Source organism: Ascidiella aspersa, chromosome 4 (assembly GCF_963924565.1).
Source record: "Ascidiella aspersa chromosome 4, kaAscAspe10.2, whole genome shotgun sequence".
Lineage (NCBI taxonomy): Eukaryota > Metazoa > Chordata > Ascidiacea > Phlebobranchia > Ascidiidae > Ascidiella > Ascidiella aspersa.
Window position 1 is genome coordinate 34,184,192 of NC_139450.1, and position 18,936 is coordinate 34,203,127.

General features: G+C 34.7%; 1 protein-coding gene across 2 annotated transcripts in view; it reads right to left on the reverse strand.

Moving 5' to 3' along the window:
- The window catches only part of LOC146157637 (zinc finger protein castor homolog 1-like), a 68,805-nt gene that overhangs the window by 10,855 nt on the left and 39,014 nt on the right, over nucleotides 1-18,936 (reverse strand). Inside the window, exons 4-27 of one of the 2 annotated variants that reach the window (XM_083388547.1) lie at nucleotides 18,861-18,914; nucleotides 17,768-17,830; nucleotides 17,419-17,481; nucleotides 16,302-16,448; nucleotides 13,244-13,343; nucleotides 12,506-12,641; nucleotides 11,855-11,916; nucleotides 10,848-10,929; nucleotides 9,806-9,938; nucleotides 7,111-7,175; nucleotides 6,750-6,847; nucleotides 6,376-6,444; nucleotides 6,071-6,161; nucleotides 5,727-5,891; nucleotides 5,112-5,284; nucleotides 4,474-4,599; nucleotides 3,806-3,957; nucleotides 3,130-3,465; nucleotides 2,619-2,735; nucleotides 1,955-2,108; nucleotides 1,468-1,543; nucleotides 814-964; nucleotides 470-564; nucleotides 162-211 (exon numbers count right to left, since the gene is read on the reverse strand). In XM_083388547.1, coding sequence (XP_083244673.1) covers nucleotides 162-211; nucleotides 470-564; nucleotides 814-964; nucleotides 1,468-1,543; nucleotides 1,955-2,108; nucleotides 2,619-2,735; nucleotides 3,130-3,465; nucleotides 3,806-3,957; nucleotides 4,474-4,599; nucleotides 5,112-5,284; nucleotides 5,727-5,891; nucleotides 6,071-6,161; nucleotides 6,376-6,444; nucleotides 6,750-6,847; nucleotides 7,111-7,175; nucleotides 9,806-9,938; nucleotides 10,848-10,929; nucleotides 11,855-11,916; nucleotides 12,506-12,641; nucleotides 13,244-13,343; nucleotides 16,302-16,448; nucleotides 17,419-17,481; nucleotides 17,768-17,830; nucleotides 18,861-18,914 — 2,758 coding nt within the window. The remainder of the gene's footprint in view (nucleotides 1-161; nucleotides 212-469; nucleotides 565-813; nucleotides 965-1,467; nucleotides 1,544-1,954; nucleotides 2,109-2,618; nucleotides 2,736-3,129; nucleotides 3,466-3,805; nucleotides 3,958-4,473; nucleotides 4,600-5,111; nucleotides 5,285-5,726; nucleotides 5,892-6,070; nucleotides 6,162-6,375; nucleotides 6,445-6,749; nucleotides 6,848-7,110; nucleotides 7,176-9,805; nucleotides 9,939-10,847; nucleotides 10,930-11,854; nucleotides 11,917-12,505; nucleotides 12,642-13,243; nucleotides 13,344-16,301; nucleotides 16,449-17,418; nucleotides 17,482-17,767; nucleotides 17,831-18,860; nucleotides 18,915-18,936) is intronic. The other variant, XM_083388548.1, reaches the window with a different exon arrangement.

The window sequence follows — 18,936 nt, forward strand, 5'->3', positions numbered from 1 at the left end:
CCTTAAATTGGACAGAAACTCGTATTTTATATGAAATTTAGGGGATATGTTAAAACACAATAGCGGATCCATTTAGAGACAATAAGAAACCAGTAAAATGATCAACTACTAAATAAGTTGGTTTATAAGTAACTCCAAATAATCAAAAAATCAAAACTTACCCTCTGAAAAACTTGAGTACAGCTTTTGAAGGTAGATCACTGTCTGTAACCTAAAGAAAAATATTTAAAGTTGAAAAAACGTAAGGTAATAGTTCAAAGCCTAGTGTTAAACAATTAAATGACACTGAAAATGGAAAAAAATCTAAATTAATCCTTCCCAAGTTAAATAAAGCCCGCATAAATCTACACAAGATGCCTTCGTAAAGGCTTATCAAATCCATCAGCCTTGTCTATGGTGCAATACGTTATATATGCACGTTTCAGTTGGCGTGTAAATCTATTAAATATTAAGTATTCCATATTCTCACCTGAACAGTGTTGTTCTCGCTTCGTTCACAAAAACTCTCACAAGTCGAATCACTTTTCGAAGAAAGATTCAAAGCTTGTTCCTCGGTAGAATTATCTGAAAGACAAAAATAATACTAAGTTATTGACATATGTAAACTTTTCTACACAGTTAACTTTTAAACCATTTAACATTACTTAACTTCATAAAAAAATAGAAAGTTTACTTAAACTTAATTAGAAAAACCTTAGTTTTGAAATAAACGCAGAAAACATAAAATTATCCGCAAGTTCTACCGAAGTTTTTAAAAACAAACAAAACTTTGCCGCCATTATTACGTAACTAGGTGATTGTTACGTCATTTACCTTGTTCATTGTGACGATGAAGCGCGGGAGCTTGATCGTATTCCATTGGCTGGTGCGGTGAAGTGGAACGCTTTCCGTTCCATTGATCTTGTTCCGGCTGAGTGGCGACCTTGAAATGTCCTTGATCTTCGACCTTCAAAGATGGCGAGGCCTGTCGTAATAAAATGGTGGTGTGACGTCATAATGGAAAACAATCGTGGCAGTAAAATATAGAATATAAACTTTTGTTCGTTTATTCAAGAACGTGAAAGACAATTTTAAAAGTGTTACTTTAGGAAATCTTTTCAGAAAGGTAGTAAAATATTCTAAATAAATAGCAGGGGTTCTTAAACTGGGCTCCCGGAACCCCTTGGGGTAAGGGGGTCAGTTTTAGGGTCCATGAAGGCCAAATTGAAATCCTGAAAAATAGTTTAATTTAGAAAAAAACGCCATGGCACTTTTTCCTTAAATGACATTTGTTGGGCTGAAAGTGGCACGTCTACGTTTTATGACGTCATCTCTAAAAATGTTATGCTAACCCTGGTCGACGTACACCCAAAAATTTTAGGGGGTCCGCCTTAATTATGTTCAAGAAACCCTGCGACAAAGCAATGTTATTTAAAGTGATCCTACTTAAAAAATATACTTCTTATCGAAAAGGATGTTCATTCTCACCTCAATGCTGGTGTTATATGCTGGTGGGGGAAGTCCCAAAGATGCGATGCTTCGGGCTGGGTTGTAATGTTCGTCACTAGAGGAGGTAGAGAGTGGTTAAGTCACGTTTAATGAACAGGGCTCATTTTTTAAACCTAGAATGTTTGCGAAGTTAAACTATGCATCATTGTTTTGTTAAAAAAATTATTGTTTCGACTTTTTGGTAACATAGGTTACACATTTCACTTTTATTTGGCAAACGTAGTAATTGGTCTTCTTTATAAATTTTAGTAAATTATTAATATTGAAAAAAATTATTACACTTAGTGCTGCAACACAATTTTATGAAAACATCCAGAGACATTTAAGACATTTTTAAGAAAATTTGTAAAAACCTAAAGTTTAATGGTAAAAAAAATGCAATTGGTAAACTAATTCTTCCAAACAAACAGCATTGTACGTCACAAACGAACTCTCGTCAACTTTAAGGTCACAGAAGGTCATTTACCGAGGTGTCGAGCAACTTTCCGGGTTCAACATTCCTCCGCTGGATGGCAGTGCCGGGGAGGCAGATAGTGATGACGTCATGTATGGTGAGGGGTAAAAGTTGGGGGGTTCGCTCTTCGCCGCGAAGGTGGGGCCCATATTATGGGGGAGGGCGGCTGAAAAAAAGTTTAAAATATTTAAAAAAAATATGTGTAAAAAATTAAGATAAAAATTAGGTAAATTATAGAATTAGTGTTTGTCTAGGAATGTCCGACACTTGAAATATTATTCCGATATATTGATTTCCGACATGATATTTAAAAAAAGTGCTTGGATGTGATACCAAATGACGTCATTATTAGAATTAAAAGGTCAAGTTTGTTAGAGCTGTTAATAAAACTGTTTTTAAACTGGAAACGCTGCATTGGACTGCAAACCATGACCGAAATACATATGACCAAGTAGTATCAGATCGGCACCGATACCCATAGTATCGGAAGTAACGATACTATCACTTATCGAACACTTTTACAACTTATCATTTCAAACCCTGCGGTCGATTTAAGACGTAAGTGTAACGTCATAATTGATTGTTGAATATGTTTAGTTGAAGATGTTTAAGTTTATACTTAACATACAGATAGAAATGTACCATTAGGCAAAAGTTAACATCCAACACTACCAACCTGTTGCTACAGTGCTTGGGATTGACGCCAGAACTTTCCTGGCTGCTTCTTGTAATACAGAGGTTCCAAACTTAACAGGGACTGGTAAACGTTGCTCCAACATCGATGGCACTGGACCTGGGGTTGTAAAAGAGGGTTGGGGGTTAGAAAGAGGGTTCGGGTTACATTGGGGTGTGTTCCTGCTTTACTTTGTCAACATTCTGGCAAAATTGTAATTAATAGCATTTCAACTTCTTAGAAAAAAACTAAAATCCCTTATTTTTTGCGCCAAGTTAATTTTTAAGTCGAATCGCTTATGCCACACATATATGATAAAGGATATGAACCGATCGCTCATATCGGGTGTTATAAAACGATACAATTGGCATCGACATGACAAATAAACTAATGTTAGGTCTACTTATTTACCTTAGGAAACTTAACAAAAAGTTAAGCAAATAAACCTAAAAATAAGAGATAGAAAGAAAATAAGCAAGAAATAGAAAATAAGCAAGAAATAGAAAATCCTCACGATTAAGAATCCTTGATGCGACGTAAGGATAAATAAATGACGGCATCAACATCTGGGGTAAGTGGGGCACCATGGGTCGGGGGGTATTCCCCTGGTTAGGTACAAGGGATTGGGGGGTATTTCCACGGTGGGGGGTCAGGTTCGGGGGGTTACGGTTGGGGTCAAGGAAGGGTAGGTGGGGATATGACGTCATTCTTGGGGGTGCCGGTGGTGGAGGGGGCATGACGTCACGAGAGGAGTGACCGATGACGTCACGAGAAGAAGGAGAAACGTTGACGTCACTAGGAGGTATGACGTCACGAGAAGAGGAAGGCATGTCGGAGGAGGTTTGAGAAGCTGAGATCAGAAGAAAGAAGGAAATTGAAGAAGTTATAGAAAAGTGGAGAAAATGAATAAGAAAACATTCGGGGAATTATAAAGTTTGGAAATATTTCAGGAAATTGCCAAGGAAAAAAAAAAGCGAAAAAAACAAGAGACAATTTCAGAAAATAAAAGTATGAAAAATCACAAAAGAGATTCACAGTAAATTGAAGAAACTTTAGAAAGGTGATGGATAAACATTTGAGAAATCATAAAGTTTGAAGAATAATAACGTAAGTTGTCAAAAGGAGAAAAAGTAAAAAATCAGAAAATAAAAAAAGGCAATAAAGCATTAATAAATGCAAATATCCCTCACTTGTGCTGAGCGATCCAGATCCCATCAAATCGTGTCGGTCGTGCTTGCGCTTGTGCGACACCATCTGGCTGGTAGACGTGAACGCGAAACCGCAATTATGACGTAGACAATGGAAGTGGTTGGCGGTGCGATCCAACGAGCATTTGTCGAAACTGAGAAAAAACGAATGAATATGTTGTTGTATTTTAAACAGTATTTTAAACAGTATTTTAAACAGTATTTTAAACAGTATTTTAAACAGTATTTTAAACAGTATTTTAAACAGTATTTTAAACAGTATTTTAAACAGTATTTTAAACAGTATTTTAAACAGTATTTTAAACAGTATTTTAAACAGTATTTTAAACCACAAATTTTACTTAATTTTTCTTGTAAAATTTCTGGTATCCAAATATATAGAGATTTTTTCAGTAAAAAAAGCGAAGTAAATTATCAAAAAACACTATATATTTCAACCCAGGTTCAAACGGACGTACATGTTTCTGTCTAAGTATTTTATCTATAAAATTTACTTTAGATTTACTGTAACATTTCTGGTATTCAAATATATACAAATGCCTACTTATATATTTTGGAAAAAATCAGGAAGATTTTTAATTGAACAAAAACTATAAGGTAAAGTACAAAATAGCAAACAGCTCTATATTTAAACGGAGGTTGAAACCAACCTGCATGTTTCAGTCTTGTAGAACTTCTTGAATCCCTGCCTAGTGTAGGCATCATCCCTCATGTGGTAAGCCTTGTGCTTCTCGATGTCGCACTTGTTCTTGAACGTGAACTGGCAACCAGGACGACTAAACACAAGAAAAGTGAAATCAGGGTTATTTTACTTCAAAGTAACAAAAGTTTTACTTAACTACAAGACTTTTTTCTGTTTTTTATGTATTTTTCTTGCTAAACCCTCTCAAAACCAGACAACACTGAAGTTAAAAAATAATTTTTTTTCCAGTCTTTAGGTCTAAAAAAACGCTGGTAAAAATGAAAAGGTTGAAATCAAGGTGATTAGTGAAGCAAAACAACTCCCTATATACCAACAATTGTTCGTAGTAAGAAAAGAAAACCACATATAGAAGTATGCAGATACGTTCAAAATGCTACCTACACATATATGGGCTTTATTATTCTTATCATGTATATATAAAACTTCCAGCCATTATTCTTCAAAATGGCTCTAACTTACCGGCTAATTAAAAGAATATAATTTATTGGGCAGTTCAACCTTATTCCCTAACAGTGGTTAAACTTACGTGCTAATTTAAAAGGTTATAATTCAGTGACGATATGCGTGTACATTGTTCCAACTTACGTGCAGTGGAAGTGCGTTGTACGTTGGTTGACGAAAGTACAGTATCCCATCCCACAGCTCTCAGTAGCTCGGTACCTCTCGAAGCCGTTGCTCACAAACTGTTGGTTCTTCTTGTGGAAGTTTTCGTGCGTCATTACGTCCGACGTGCTGGTGTACACTTTGTTGCAGTTTGTCTGGATGGAAAGGGGGAAACGTTCTTTATTATAATTTTTGCTGCTATCTGCCTCAGTCGTAAATATATACTTGGAATCAATGCCTTCTCACCACGTTGAAAACAAATAAAGATTTACTTAAAGCGTTCATAAGATGCTACCTACTTCTGCATTGGCTTTGAGTCTTAATAAAACAATTTAAGACAAAACTACGGAGATTATTTTTGCTCGAAATACTTAACTTATTTCACCAAGAAAACATAAAAATAACTTATCTGCTAATTAAAGCATTAACACTAAAACTTTAAGACTGAAGATTAAAAAGAATCGTTTTTCCTTAAAATTCTATTGTTTTTTTTTTAATATATTTTATACCCGAAATAATGGCATTTTCGGACTAAAGATTACTAAATTCCATCACTCTGTCCCGGTTAATCAAGACATTAAATAAATCCCAACTCACATATAAACAGTGGTAGTGAGTGCTTTTCCCGTTGAGGTGGCACGGACCGAACTGTCGTGAGCAATCATCTGTGGGAGCGAACCTCATGAACCCGTGAGCAAGTGAGTTATCACGCTTTTTGTGCATGTTGTAGTGGCGTATCACGTCAGATTTGTTCGTGAAACGCTGCAATGTGAAACAGTTATATTGTGTTGAGGTAGTTCAACAAATTAAAAAAAAAATTAATGTATAAAGGCCATCCATGACAGCATCAATATATCTAGAAAAAACTGTCAATTAACAAGTTTGAAAGAAAGCAAGCCATCCTACTTTGCATGATTTACCAACAGTGTTTATAAACCCACCTGGAAGCTACAGTCGCTATCTGTGCAATGGAAGTGATCTCTGTTGATGTGAGGACAACTTGATTGCATACAAGGGTGCTTCGAACTATACCTGAAAATAAGAAATAACAATAGGGGTTAGTAATAATCAAGTCGTTTAGGGCGCTATGTTCGAGTGGCGTGGAATTATAAAAGTTAAAACATAAAAGATTGCGAAGTAAATATTTCATTTTTATGTATTTTCGGTTATGAACCCGTAAAAAGCTTTTACCTTTAGTCACTCACAGCGTTTTATTTCATTGGTGCGACTAGCCGAGGAAACTTACTTCGAAATGTATTTGTCGAAAACTTCTTCGTCAAAGTTGGTTGGGTCCAATGTCCCTTTCTTGATTGAACTAAAAATTAACACACAAACATAAACACTCAAGGAAATGTATTTTTTTAATATACTTAAAAGAAACATAAGTTTTATCTTCAAAATACACAGGCTGAAATTCCTTAAAAAATGCTTTTTGGCCATGTTTTTTTTGTATTATATTTGAAATGACTTCTATTTATCAAATGAATCTATTCTATAGTAAAATTCAACTTAAAATCGATTTAAATAAAGGTAAAATCCTAACCTTTATTTGGCATTTTTAGAAAATTAAAAACTATTCAGCTAAATAAGTACTGATTTTCTCCTATAACTTTAACTTACCCGACACCACTAGATACAGTTCCAGCAGTTATTGTGTCGATCGAATCTGCGTTGTCAGAATACTGGACACTAGAGTTCAGCAGAGAGGGGGAGCCGACCTGTGAAAATATGCGGCGTTAAAATGTGCGACGAACTGTTATGCGTTGCTGCACGAAATCAACGCAAAATTTTACGCCGCAAATAATTCGTAGGCCAGTTCTAAAAATGTTTAAAGTTTTCAAACAGTTTTTTGAAAAAAGTTAAAATTTCCCGTTCATTTAAGCTAATGTATTGTTTTTTAATTCGTGTTGCAATAAACTGCGTTATGAAAGCTACACATGGCTTAATTATAGAATTGAGTAAAATGAACTTTATAAATCACCTGCGAAAATGCCGACGAACGGTTTAGAATCTTCTGAAGCAAATCAGCTTTGTTGGCAGATTGATCTGAAAAATAAACAGAAAAAATTAGCGAAAACATTACAAAACAGCCTGAATTACGCCTCCAAAAGCAACACATTTAACATGTATCAATTAAGTAAAGCGTACATAAGTGGTCTGAAGCATAATTGAGAAATTGGGGCAAAATATTTGTAAAATAATTGAATAGTCTTTTAACATCATGTGACCATGTCTATTCACAAAGCCAATCATAAAGTAACTTGTACGTAAAGTCAGCAGCGGTCAAAGTAAGCCAGTAAAATATATTGCGAAGGTTTGCCGTGCAAGTGTACAGCTGCACACGTAACAAGCGGTATTTTGTTTACAAGGCCGTGTCCTTTCTTCACCACGCCATACCATTATCTCCTTAAATTTGTTTAAAGTAAGATTTCACTTGCGCATTTCTGCACGATATCGAACGATGACCTCAGCTGTCCCAACGTTATGACGTAACTTTGTGACGTCATCTTTCAAAATTGTCACGTGTTCCGGTAAAAATATTCTACTTGCTCCCCAGCTTCAAAGTTATATTGGACTCCCATATATGGCATGATAAAAAGTTCCGGCAAATATCAGTTCATGAATCATTTATAAGGCCAAGTTTCGCATCTAATATTTATTCCTTGTTTCTAGTGAAAACAAACACTTTCTATGTTGATTTCTTATCTAAAGCAGTGCCGTCAATTTCAAAGAGAATTTTCCAAGTTTCCAACAATAACCGTTTGTTTTAACATTCCAGAATAGAAATGTGAACAATAGGTACTTTATCTTGTCATCAATAAGCGATTAAACATTGAATGTTGGGTGTTGCACCGAAACAAGCTAATCACCACTTGTGATATTTACCAATTTATCACCAACTTATTCAACGATAGAAGCGAAAAAGGAAGACGTTTAAGCTGGTAATTTCCAGGCTTTCCAGCAATTAATTGATTAATATATGAACAAAGCGGCGTGAAATATTCCACTTCCTACTTCCAAGCATCAAGAAACTTCATTAAACTTAGGAAGAATAAAAAGCCCATACAGAAGTACTTCTTTTTCGTTAAAGTTTTCTTTTTATATTTTCGACATAATGAAAACTGAGAAGGCAGTACAGAATCGTCGCATTTTCACCATGTTAAAAATTAATAAAGAGATATTCGAAACGTTCGCAAAATACTTACTTCTGTATGGGCTTTGATATTTAATACAAGTTTTACTACAACCTCCAACCATTATGCTCAAGTTCATTAAACTCAGTTTCAATTAACTATTATTTGCAATGTGTTTAAAGTTATTTGAATCTCTAACATATAATTGCAGCCATTTTATATCTGACGATCACATGATGATTTGAGTTGAAACTATTAAAAACGACCCAGCAATGGACGCTAGATATAACAAATTGAAACCTAATACAAATATTAAGCTAAATTATATCGTGTGATTTTTAATTTGTTGTATTTTCTGGCAATTTTTTACTGACTTTATATATTGTTGTTTTACTGAATACAGAAAAATAGGAGTAAAATAATAGTTAACCACTGTAAGATATTTATTAAAAATTATGTTTGTTCGACAATCTCATTAAGCCAGATGAAGTTAAAAATAGTTAAAGTTTGATCACGTATTTATCTAGGCAACTTTAGTTTGTCTACCAATCAAGTGTTTCTACTACTTGCATACCTTATGGTGGTTTATACATTTTCAGGAAAGCCAATGAGATAATCTAAACCGCAAAAATATGATATTTTTGTAGGAAATTAGAACAACCACCAAATTATAATATTACCTAGTGTATATGCAGATTAATTTCAGAAGGGTGCTTGTTTTAAATACTCCTAAATTTGCGTTTACATAGCGGCTACATACAAACGCCTTCTTAGTTCCAAAAACCTCAGTTTTATTATAAGCCTCAATATCCTTATAATATAAAGCAGGCGAGCCAGTATATGCACATCGAACATACTTCCTCGTTTTTTAGGCTCGTTAATTTGCTTTCAATGCAGCTTTTAACCAAGGAGTCGCGTATATCGCTTCCTGTAAGAGAAACTGAACGAACCGAATTGACGCCGGCGCAAAATTTCCTTACACCCCCCGCCTGCTTATTAACCAAGCGCTGATTTATCGTTTTTGAAGCTTTTCTGGGCATTAGAAGCAGGAAACGTCAAAGTGAAACGCTCAATCGAGTGAAAGCGACTCGAGTTTGGGAAATCGCTGATACGAGATTTTCCATGAAGACAACTTCCTATCGTTTATAGAAAGACTCGACAAACTGCTTGGTATTATTATAGAGGAAAGCGAAGTTAGTTTGACCAGTTTTGATTTTACAGCGTGTTCATTAACGTGCAGCCAATAATATTGTCCCGTTTTTGAAAGGCAAAAATATGTTTTGAAAACAAATGCACGTCAAAATAATTTTTAAAAAAGGCCAAATTCTATTGTATTTTTCAATTATCAGAAAAAAAAGTTAAACCTAGGTAAAATACGTTTCAAACCAGCGCTGGTAAAAATTTATTATTTTTTTAATTACTTTCATAAAAACATCAACAAATTTATTTAATTTCAAATTTGCTAATGTGTAATATCGCTTCAAGATCCAATAAGCTTGTCTTCCATGGGCGCAATTCGAACCCACAAACCTCGGAACTCACCGTTGTTAGAGACGAGTGAAGCCACGAATGCTGCTGCTACGGCTGGTGGGAGACTGGCTGATGAGAATGGCTTGATCGGGGTCGATGGCAGCGCTAACTGACCCCTCGAAATAGCAGGGGTTGGGGGGCTTTCCTGGGGGTAACAAAGTGTGACGTCATAAAATGGTATTTTGAGGGGCTAAATAGTGTAATGAAAAAAAAAAAAAAAAGTTATAATGGATCATTTTGGAATAACAATGTTAGGTTTAAGAAACATGTACTATACCTGAACTTTATAATTTTATAAAAAAGCAAAAAAACAACAACAACAGATTTAGGTTAAAATGAACAATAGTGGAAATAAAAGGTTGACTATAAAAGGTTTCCGAGCTAAAAGTTAATGGTTTACTGGCATCAGTAAAAGTTTCTAACGAAAATTTGTGTTTACCTGTGCTTTATAAAACGTTGCTAAAGTTCAATAAAGCTCAATTACTAAAAGTAATAACGTTACTGATGTTACTGATGTTACTGATGTTCCAGTTCCAGTGATAACTAAGTGTACAAAGCCGTAAATAACATCGGTTTTAAGATAAACTGTTGAAATTTTCACGCGTCCCACGAGATGTTTGTACTTCACCCACACACCAGGACGCGAGACGTTACTATTACGTCATACAAGGCTTTCCCGCTATTTCGAAACAAGGTAAATATTTGTGCCCAGAGGGTAAAAAAAATACATGCAGGAATTATAAAGGAACTTTAAGTGACTGTAAAATCGATAATTTATATATTTAAAAAAGATTGCTTATTCTACATCTTCAGAAACAAGTGTTAAATATCTAAATATATTTCTTTTTTTATCAAAACGGGAATACTATTGTGACTAGCGCACCGTTGGAAAAAATATATATTGGGGAAAAGATTATCTCTGAACCTTTGTAAGGTTCACCAAGTAAAGAAAGGTTTAAAAATCTACCTAAAAACAACCGTGGCATCAAGAAGGAGTACATAGGGCCCACAATCAAACCAACTAAAGCAAACTGTTAGTTGTAAAGAAGCATACCGTTGTGTGGAGTCGCTCCTGGAATTCCTCAGGTCCGTTGTTCCGCCATTGAGCGGCTGGATTCCATGTTGTAGCAGTTACACTGACAAGATAAAAGCGAAAGGTAAGGTGGGTGTAAATATAAGAGTGTTTTTATCGGTTTTAACACCACATAAACAGTTTCAAAAACTGCAGGTTAAAACTAGAAATTTTTATCAAGTTTTCGATTTTCTTAAAGCAATAAAGCCATAATTTTAATAGATTTTATTCAATTTTCGTATTTATTCGTTGCATTACTAACAACGAATAGTAAGCGTGTAAGCTAAAAGATTATATCACTTTGTGTAGCCTCGCACAGTTTCATGCGCTTGTTTTTAAACGTTATCTTGTTTGCAACACTTTTGACTTTTGACCCGAACGGACTGACCCTTGACCCGAGAGCTGAAAGTTCAAACGGACAAAGCAGCTTTAAGCTTGCAACTTGAATCAAAGTCCAGCTTTGCAATGTTTGCGGTAGGATTTGAATACAAGTATTTGTCGCATGTTAATCCACACATAACGAACATAATGACAACTTTTACTCGAGGAAGTAAAATTATGGCGGAGGAAAAAACTCCCACTGACAACAAACTATTCGCAACAAACCACAAAATAAGCCAGGACAGTGTTTGTTGTGAAACGTTAGCTCAAAAATCGATGAACAATCACTTCAGGCGTAAATTAAAAAAATACTTTTGAGGCAAACTGGTTAAGGTTGTATTAAAAAAAAGATTAAAAAAGCTTAGTCTAATAAAAAAGGTTAGTCCCAACTAAAGGCAATAAAATGCAGCGTTGTTATTGTAGTTTAACACTTTGTGCCAAACCGATCGCTATGATTTTAGATTCATATTAGTAAATTACCGACAAAAAATAGCGGATAAAAATAAAAAGGCTCGGCAGCTGTTAGCAATAACACGCCACTGACATTTCATCCAATTTATTCCAATGAAGTCGGGTTAACTGCGTTTATTTACTTGTGCGTATTTTACCTGGTGCTGCGAGATGCTTGTTCGTTGCTTTCACGAAATATATCTTCATTGTCCGAAGATTCCTGAGAATTTTGAAACAAATTCGTTAAAATAAGAACGAGATAAGGTCTTGCGTTTTCATAAGATGATGTATATTCTAAAAAAACATGCGCGCACTAAATGGAAATGACATCAGTTGTAGATCAAATATTTGCTTTGCTGTCAAATTGCGAAATGTATACAGCGCAGAATAATACATCCCACACAGAAATGGTTATTCATGCATAGGTTTGGCTTTTATTTCACATCTAACTACAGACTTAACTGTCCTCCAAAATAAACTTTATGACTACAGCTGCCGTTATAGTTTAAAAAAAGGCTCGCAAGTCTACTTGAAGTGTACTTTAGGTTTGCGTTTGATACTGCACCTTTCTAAGTTTGCTATTTATCTATGATGTTCGATAAAATATTTTCTCAAATCTTGGCTTTTAAACTAGAAAACCCTACGTTGGATTGTAAAGCTTGGCTGTTCAGCACAAATTAATTCGGCATTGGATCGGCTACGATCCGATATTATTGGACATTCCTTCTTACTACTGTACCTTACGTAGATGTCCTACTGTATCTTTTGTAGAGCTGCTACAGTGCCTTAAGTAGAGCTTGCTAGCGTACCTTTATTTTTTGTTGATTAGCTGCAGCCATCTTCATTTGGCGGAGTTGAACGAGATCTTGTTGTGTAATCCCAACTTGGTCCATCGCTTCCATGAGAGGAACTTGCTGTCCAAGAAGCTGAAGCAAGCGCTCGTACCTTCGATATAACCAGCAATTAAATACAACAATCAACATAAGCAACTCTATACTGTAAACCAGACTTGGCAAGTCGATAACTCTATAAGGTACACTATGCACAGATCTGTGAGGTAACTTGATAATAAATTCAAAATTAGATTTTTCTACTTTGACCTGATAAATCACGTTGTGCGAAAGCTTGTCAACATTTTATTACATTTTGTTGTTTAAAAGTGCCACCCCTGATTTCCAGATTTAGAGATTAGACAAATACAGCTACCGACAAACTTTACGAGCCAGTTTGTCGCGTGAGAGTTGAGGCGCAAAAGTGACAGAGTCGGGTCAATTTTGGCAAGTAATTGTCAACATTCAAACGACCCTGTTTAACTTTGAAAGCGAACTTCGCTAGCTAGAGCTACTGCTGTGTCGCCGATAAAAATGGCGACCTATTTAAGCCTTGGTGTGATGAAACTATGTATGGTTGCTTAAAACTGTTTTTTTTTTAAATCATTGTGACAAACACTGATAGATGAATTGGTCTTTCATCTGTAAAACTTTGTGCGGTTGTATTAAAATGACTTTTTACGACATTTCATTTAATTGCGTTAGTTTTTTACTCACTTTTTCATCTTTTCTTGAAAACTCTCGATATTAGCTTCATCGTTGGGGAATTCCCCTTCTTCCGGCTGCTGCATTTCATCCTGAAGCCCAGAACCATCAACTGCAAAATCAAGGTCGCAATTTGAAGGATAAATTTAGCATTATTTCATCGATAACCAAAATTCAAAATCTTAAGGTGGATAAAAGACTGAAATTCCACGAAACACTACTTAATCTAAATATAGGATCAAACAAAATAAAATATTCGCAGTTTTACTAAACTTACAAAAGTCGAAATCGAAATATTTGGTTTTGACGTCACGATACGCATGGGTGAGTTTGAATCACGCGGAAATGTAATTTGGAAACACGCTTTATTATCGCGAATCAATTTTCAAGGTTTGTGGAAATAAAAAAGCGTTTTTTTCATGAAATAAAGGAGCTTTGAAACACGGCAGTGGAGTGAATAGTTGTGGGGGAAATAAATAATAATGAACCATGGAAACAATTCAAGTTACAATTAAGTGTAAAGTCAGAAGCTTTTCATTTCCTAATTATGGAGGTTGGCCTGGGAACAAGTTATTCTGTACAACTCAAAAGTCGCCATTATATAAGATTTTAGTTTTAGCAGTTCAAAATACACAAGTCCAGTGGCGAAAAATACAAATCCGTATCTAATGCCTCAATAACAATTAAAAAAACAAATGCTACAATTTCTAACAGACGAAAATTTCATAACTTGGAAAAGTGCAATGAAATCTTTACCAATACATTAAGCCAATAGAGCACAGTAACTAACATTGAGAATCCCAGGCCAAATAGTTACATTGCGAGCAGAAAACTAAAACCGGGCAGAAGTGCTGACCGAAAAAGTTTTGTTTGGCTCGTTTAAAGTATGTCATATTTAAAAAAACTTTGTCCATAATGAAACCGCGTCTAATTTATTTGCCAAAATGTAGAAATACCGAAACCACTGATTCCAGCAAACTCATAATGTCATACCTTCTTTACCATAGCACAGCAACTAACATGAATGGGCTCGAATCGAAAAAAAAAAACGTTACAAACTAAAGTCAAAAGTGTCGGTGGAAAATGTTTCCTGCTCAAAATAAAGCGCGCATTGGAAAGTTGCGTTCCATCAATGATTTGATTTCCTTTTCGGTGGGCGCCATTGAGGAGCGCGCCACAGGAAACGAGACGAATATTGCTACAAAAACAGCGGATATGACGTCATAGGCAGCGGATTCGTCCTAAAAGTTGCGCGAGGAAATCCAAACTGCTTTCAATGGAATAAATGTGGAGGAAATTGCGTTTCTAAACCGCTCTGTGCTCTGCTGTGGTGTGTTTTGGTGTGTTCGGGTTAAACTTTAGCGAATGAATGAGCTTATTTGGAGTTGTTGACTTTTTCAGCAACTTTTGAATTTACTTTCATTTTATTCCAGTGTTTCTCAACCTTTTTTCGTGGCGACCCAAATACAAAGTTTTAAGTTTAAAACCACAGATTTCACGTGCCAATTATTGTAAACTTTTTGCAGACCTAAAGCCAAAATAAGTACGAATTTGATTATTGTGAATTACGTCTTTGTTCTGCTTCTGCAATTTACCAGAATTTTAGAGAAACTTGCTCTAACCCAATCTTAAGGTATTAAACATGACAACTGCGTTCGGCGACTCAATCAAATACAAACCGTACAATGTTGCATCAAGACCTTGAGGAAAGCAAAGGTTCTTAGAAAAATAAACAAATAAATAGCAAGTTAAGATTGATTACTTTTTATAATTGGCTTCGTTAAGCAAACTTTAGTAAGGTTTTGCGCCTAAATATGTGAATTCAATTGTGTAAATGACTTGGGTCTGTTTTTTTGAAAAGAGTGACTCAAGTGCACTTAAGTAATGTCATTGTGAGTCATTACAACACTGCCTTTCACCTTTCAGAGGAAGGTAAACTTCCACATTATGTTTGTATTTCCACCTTAATGCTGAGCAACCAGAAAGCGGAGCAGCCCACATTACGGAAGCAAGCCGAGGAAACTTATCGCGGAACAATAATATGGATCGAAGGTGAACGAAGGGACAACACCACTATGTCTAATGACCAAGTGTAGGACAACACAACCATGTATAATGACCAAGTGTAGGTCTTATCGGTGAAGTTGGAATTATTCTTAAATTAGGGGGGAAAACTGCGATTAATTAGGGCCATATTTGGGCTAAAACTAACAATTTAATGAGCAACCAGGTTCAAATTAAGTTCAAATTATTTTTTTTGTATCATTATGAACGTTGCTAAAAACCTTAAAATACTGGCTGGAAGATTTAGTTGGATGTAGAGTAGATACTAAAGTTAATATTAAAGTATTTCGGTTCGCGGTGCACATTTAACTTAAACTTGTTTGTAACAAAATGGTTTCAATTTAGCAAAATCTAGCCGAGTGCTTAGATGTCAAAACGCACTTCTAAAGTTTAGAGAAATGCCAGACCCGAAATGTCAATGATTTACATTCGCACTAGAATTTAAATCTTAAACCTCGTGGTTAATAAACACGCAATTCTGTGGAATCATAAAAACGTGACCAAATATAACCATTTATACACCTTTCAATATACAAGTGAATGTATATCTGTAGACGCCTAATTATAAGAAACAATGCGTTAAATATAGAAGTTCTTTCTGCGCGGCAAAATGCGACCAAAGTTCATTGCGAGTTTGAGAATGTGATATTTGTCACGTAGCCACATTGAACTAAGAGAAGCACAAAGATTCGCTCAAGTTCGCAAGTTTTACTTAATATATTAACATGGGGGTGCAAGACCAGATATACCAGGCTTCCATGCGTAAATGTAATCTTATTGGGGGGGACAAAATTTTTAGGCGCTCTACCTGATTAAACCAGGTTGAAAAGATATTTTGGTCGAAAGGTTGGAAAAAATATTTTGGCCGAAAGGTTAATTACTTTTAGGAACCAGAATTTGATTTATTGTTTTGTTGTTTATACAATATTTTTGCATAAATCGTTATTTTGTATTCGCAAAACGACCCGACAGAATTTTTTTTATTTTTCTATCTTTTCAAGTTCACCTTCGTCAGTTCGTCTTCTTTTGACGCTCAAGTCCAATCCGGGTTTTCCCCCGATTTGCATATTGGACGGACTCGGTGAAGCGTGACCAGCGTTCGATGACGTCATTTCTTCATCGCGCACTCTCTTGCGCTCGTAGTGGTCAGGGTCTGGAGTGAAGAAATGTTAAATTTGTTTTCCCTGATTGGTTATGAGAGAGTAGTTACTGTACATTTCTGTATACGATCTTGAAATTACTTTAATTAAAGCATTGCTGAGGTGAGTTGGGAAAATGCAAGTTTTAATTTTTAGTGGAGATTTAATTTTTACTGGCCGCAAGTAGTTAGTTGAAGCTTGCAAACAAATCAAAAATGTATAAAACGAATTTATATTGAACTTATCGCTGAAATAATTACAGATTTTTTGTTAAATTGTTTTATTGTTTTTATTTAATATAATGGCAATCTTTAATTTTAACTCAATAGTTATTTTGGCTGTGGTGTATTTTCAGAACTGAGGCTGCTTTGAATAAAATGAATGGAAAAAAATCTATGCAGAGTCTAGAAACAATCTAAATTTTGATGGATGGTTTCCTCAAATTCATCTCATATTTCCAGCGCAGTGTGCATAAAACTGCCAAGAACTTTGAATACCAACAGTTCAGCGATCTATAATTATAATTAAACCACAAAATGCAGGAGTTTGAAACGCCATTTTTTAGGTTTACGAATTGTACATGTTTCATAAAAATATTTGAAATAAATTCTTTTTATTAAAAAAGTTTGGCTCACCTTTTTCGAAGGCAGTGAATTTGTGTGTATATATAAACAAATGTGTTCAATAACTTCTTAATGTAACATTTTTTTAAATGTGTAAAAAATGACATTTATCCGTCGATTGTAAGTGTAATTTAACAAATAAGCATGAAAACTAACACAAATTTATCTGTTTTAACAGCGGAAAGATTGCTGCACAAACACAGCGGAAAGATTGCTACACAATCACAGCGGAAAGATTGCTACACAAACACAACCCTCTATAAGATAAAATGTTTAGTCCTGTTGCAAGAACACTCTATAAAATGTAAGTTAATTCACAGAATCTACATTTAGTAGCAATAAGTTGTTAATTTTAACAAACCTTGCTCATTTCCTGTGTTATCCTCATCATCACTGAAGCCTTGGGGTTGCAAGATGTAAACACCTGGGGTAAAAAAACATTTTTATCTAGAATCAAACTAAGTATTTTATTGTATTTATTTAACAAACAATCAGGTGGCAGTCTTAGGGCTGAAAAAAACCTTTGGCCGTGACACTATTTACAACGAGTAACAAACGGTTTTCAGGAACAACATATAATAATAGTAATATATGTGTGTAACAATTTTAACTAGCTTCGCTTAAATTCTGTACATTTTAGAAAAGATTTTAAGTGTTTAAGAGTAAAGCATATATTAGTAAAGTCAACACTAAAAAAAACATTTTTTTACCTTCTGGTGGTGGGTTGTCTTTCCTGCGTTCAATTCCGTTGAAAAAATGCTGAGCTGAATAGTCTGTAACAATAATATACCACATTTATAGTTAAGAAAACAACACTTTGTATTTACACTTCATCATAGTATGTAACACATCTGTTTACCAAAATAGTTATCAAATTATAAACAGCGACGTCAAATATATACCGGTAATTGCGAAGTGTCATATTGTTGAAGTTTTGAGTAGGCAGTGTGCTTAGATAATAATAAATTACTATTTTAATAAACACAGCACAGATTAAAGATTTAAAAAGAATATCAAAGCCCATACAGAATGTGTATAGCATTCCTGGAAGACTTAAAAAAACAAAAAACAAAAACAAAAAAAATTGCAGTCAAAATAGGTTTAATGTAAATTTAGAGTGTCTAATTAAATCTGCTTGATATAAACATACAATTTGTCCTGTTTTTAAAGGATGTTATACAAATGCTTATGGCAAAGTTTCAAGCAATACCATTGATGTTTTTACAGCGGTTTCTTTATCAAGTTTACAAAGTACCACAGAAAATGTTTGCTGATTAGAATTTTATTTACATGCTTGTATGCGATACACAAGATCTATCCATTTATGCTGGCACAGCCATAACATGTTAGAGCTATCATGAGACTAAATATGTGCATAGGCTTAAGCTTTTGGAACTGTACAACTGAATAAACATTATTTTCAGCTGATGATTAAGACAGAAGCCATTTGTTTATTAAATCGGGGATAAACAGGCATTGGATAATCCGGTTTGCAGTAGTGCAGTGATTCATTGAACTGTTATTGTTGCCAAACTGACTGTTTTTGTGTAATTATAAACAAAGAGTGCAATAAAGATTATCTTTGTGTTTATCAATGTAATCACATTTTAAATGTATGTAGGTGTTATTAGTACAACTGTATGTTTTAAGTTTACTTTTTAAATTCATAACATAGTTGCTTAACAAACATGTTCCACATTCACCCAATGACAATATTTTAATCTGGTATTTTTCTGGTTTTATCTGTGTTTTAAATCGGATAAATGTATGAAAGCCAAAAAACATTTTTATATTTATTCTTACCAGAATTTGAATTCTGTTGCATAATCAACCCATCTTCATTTGAACAGTGCTCATCTAAAGATTAAACAATCAATTA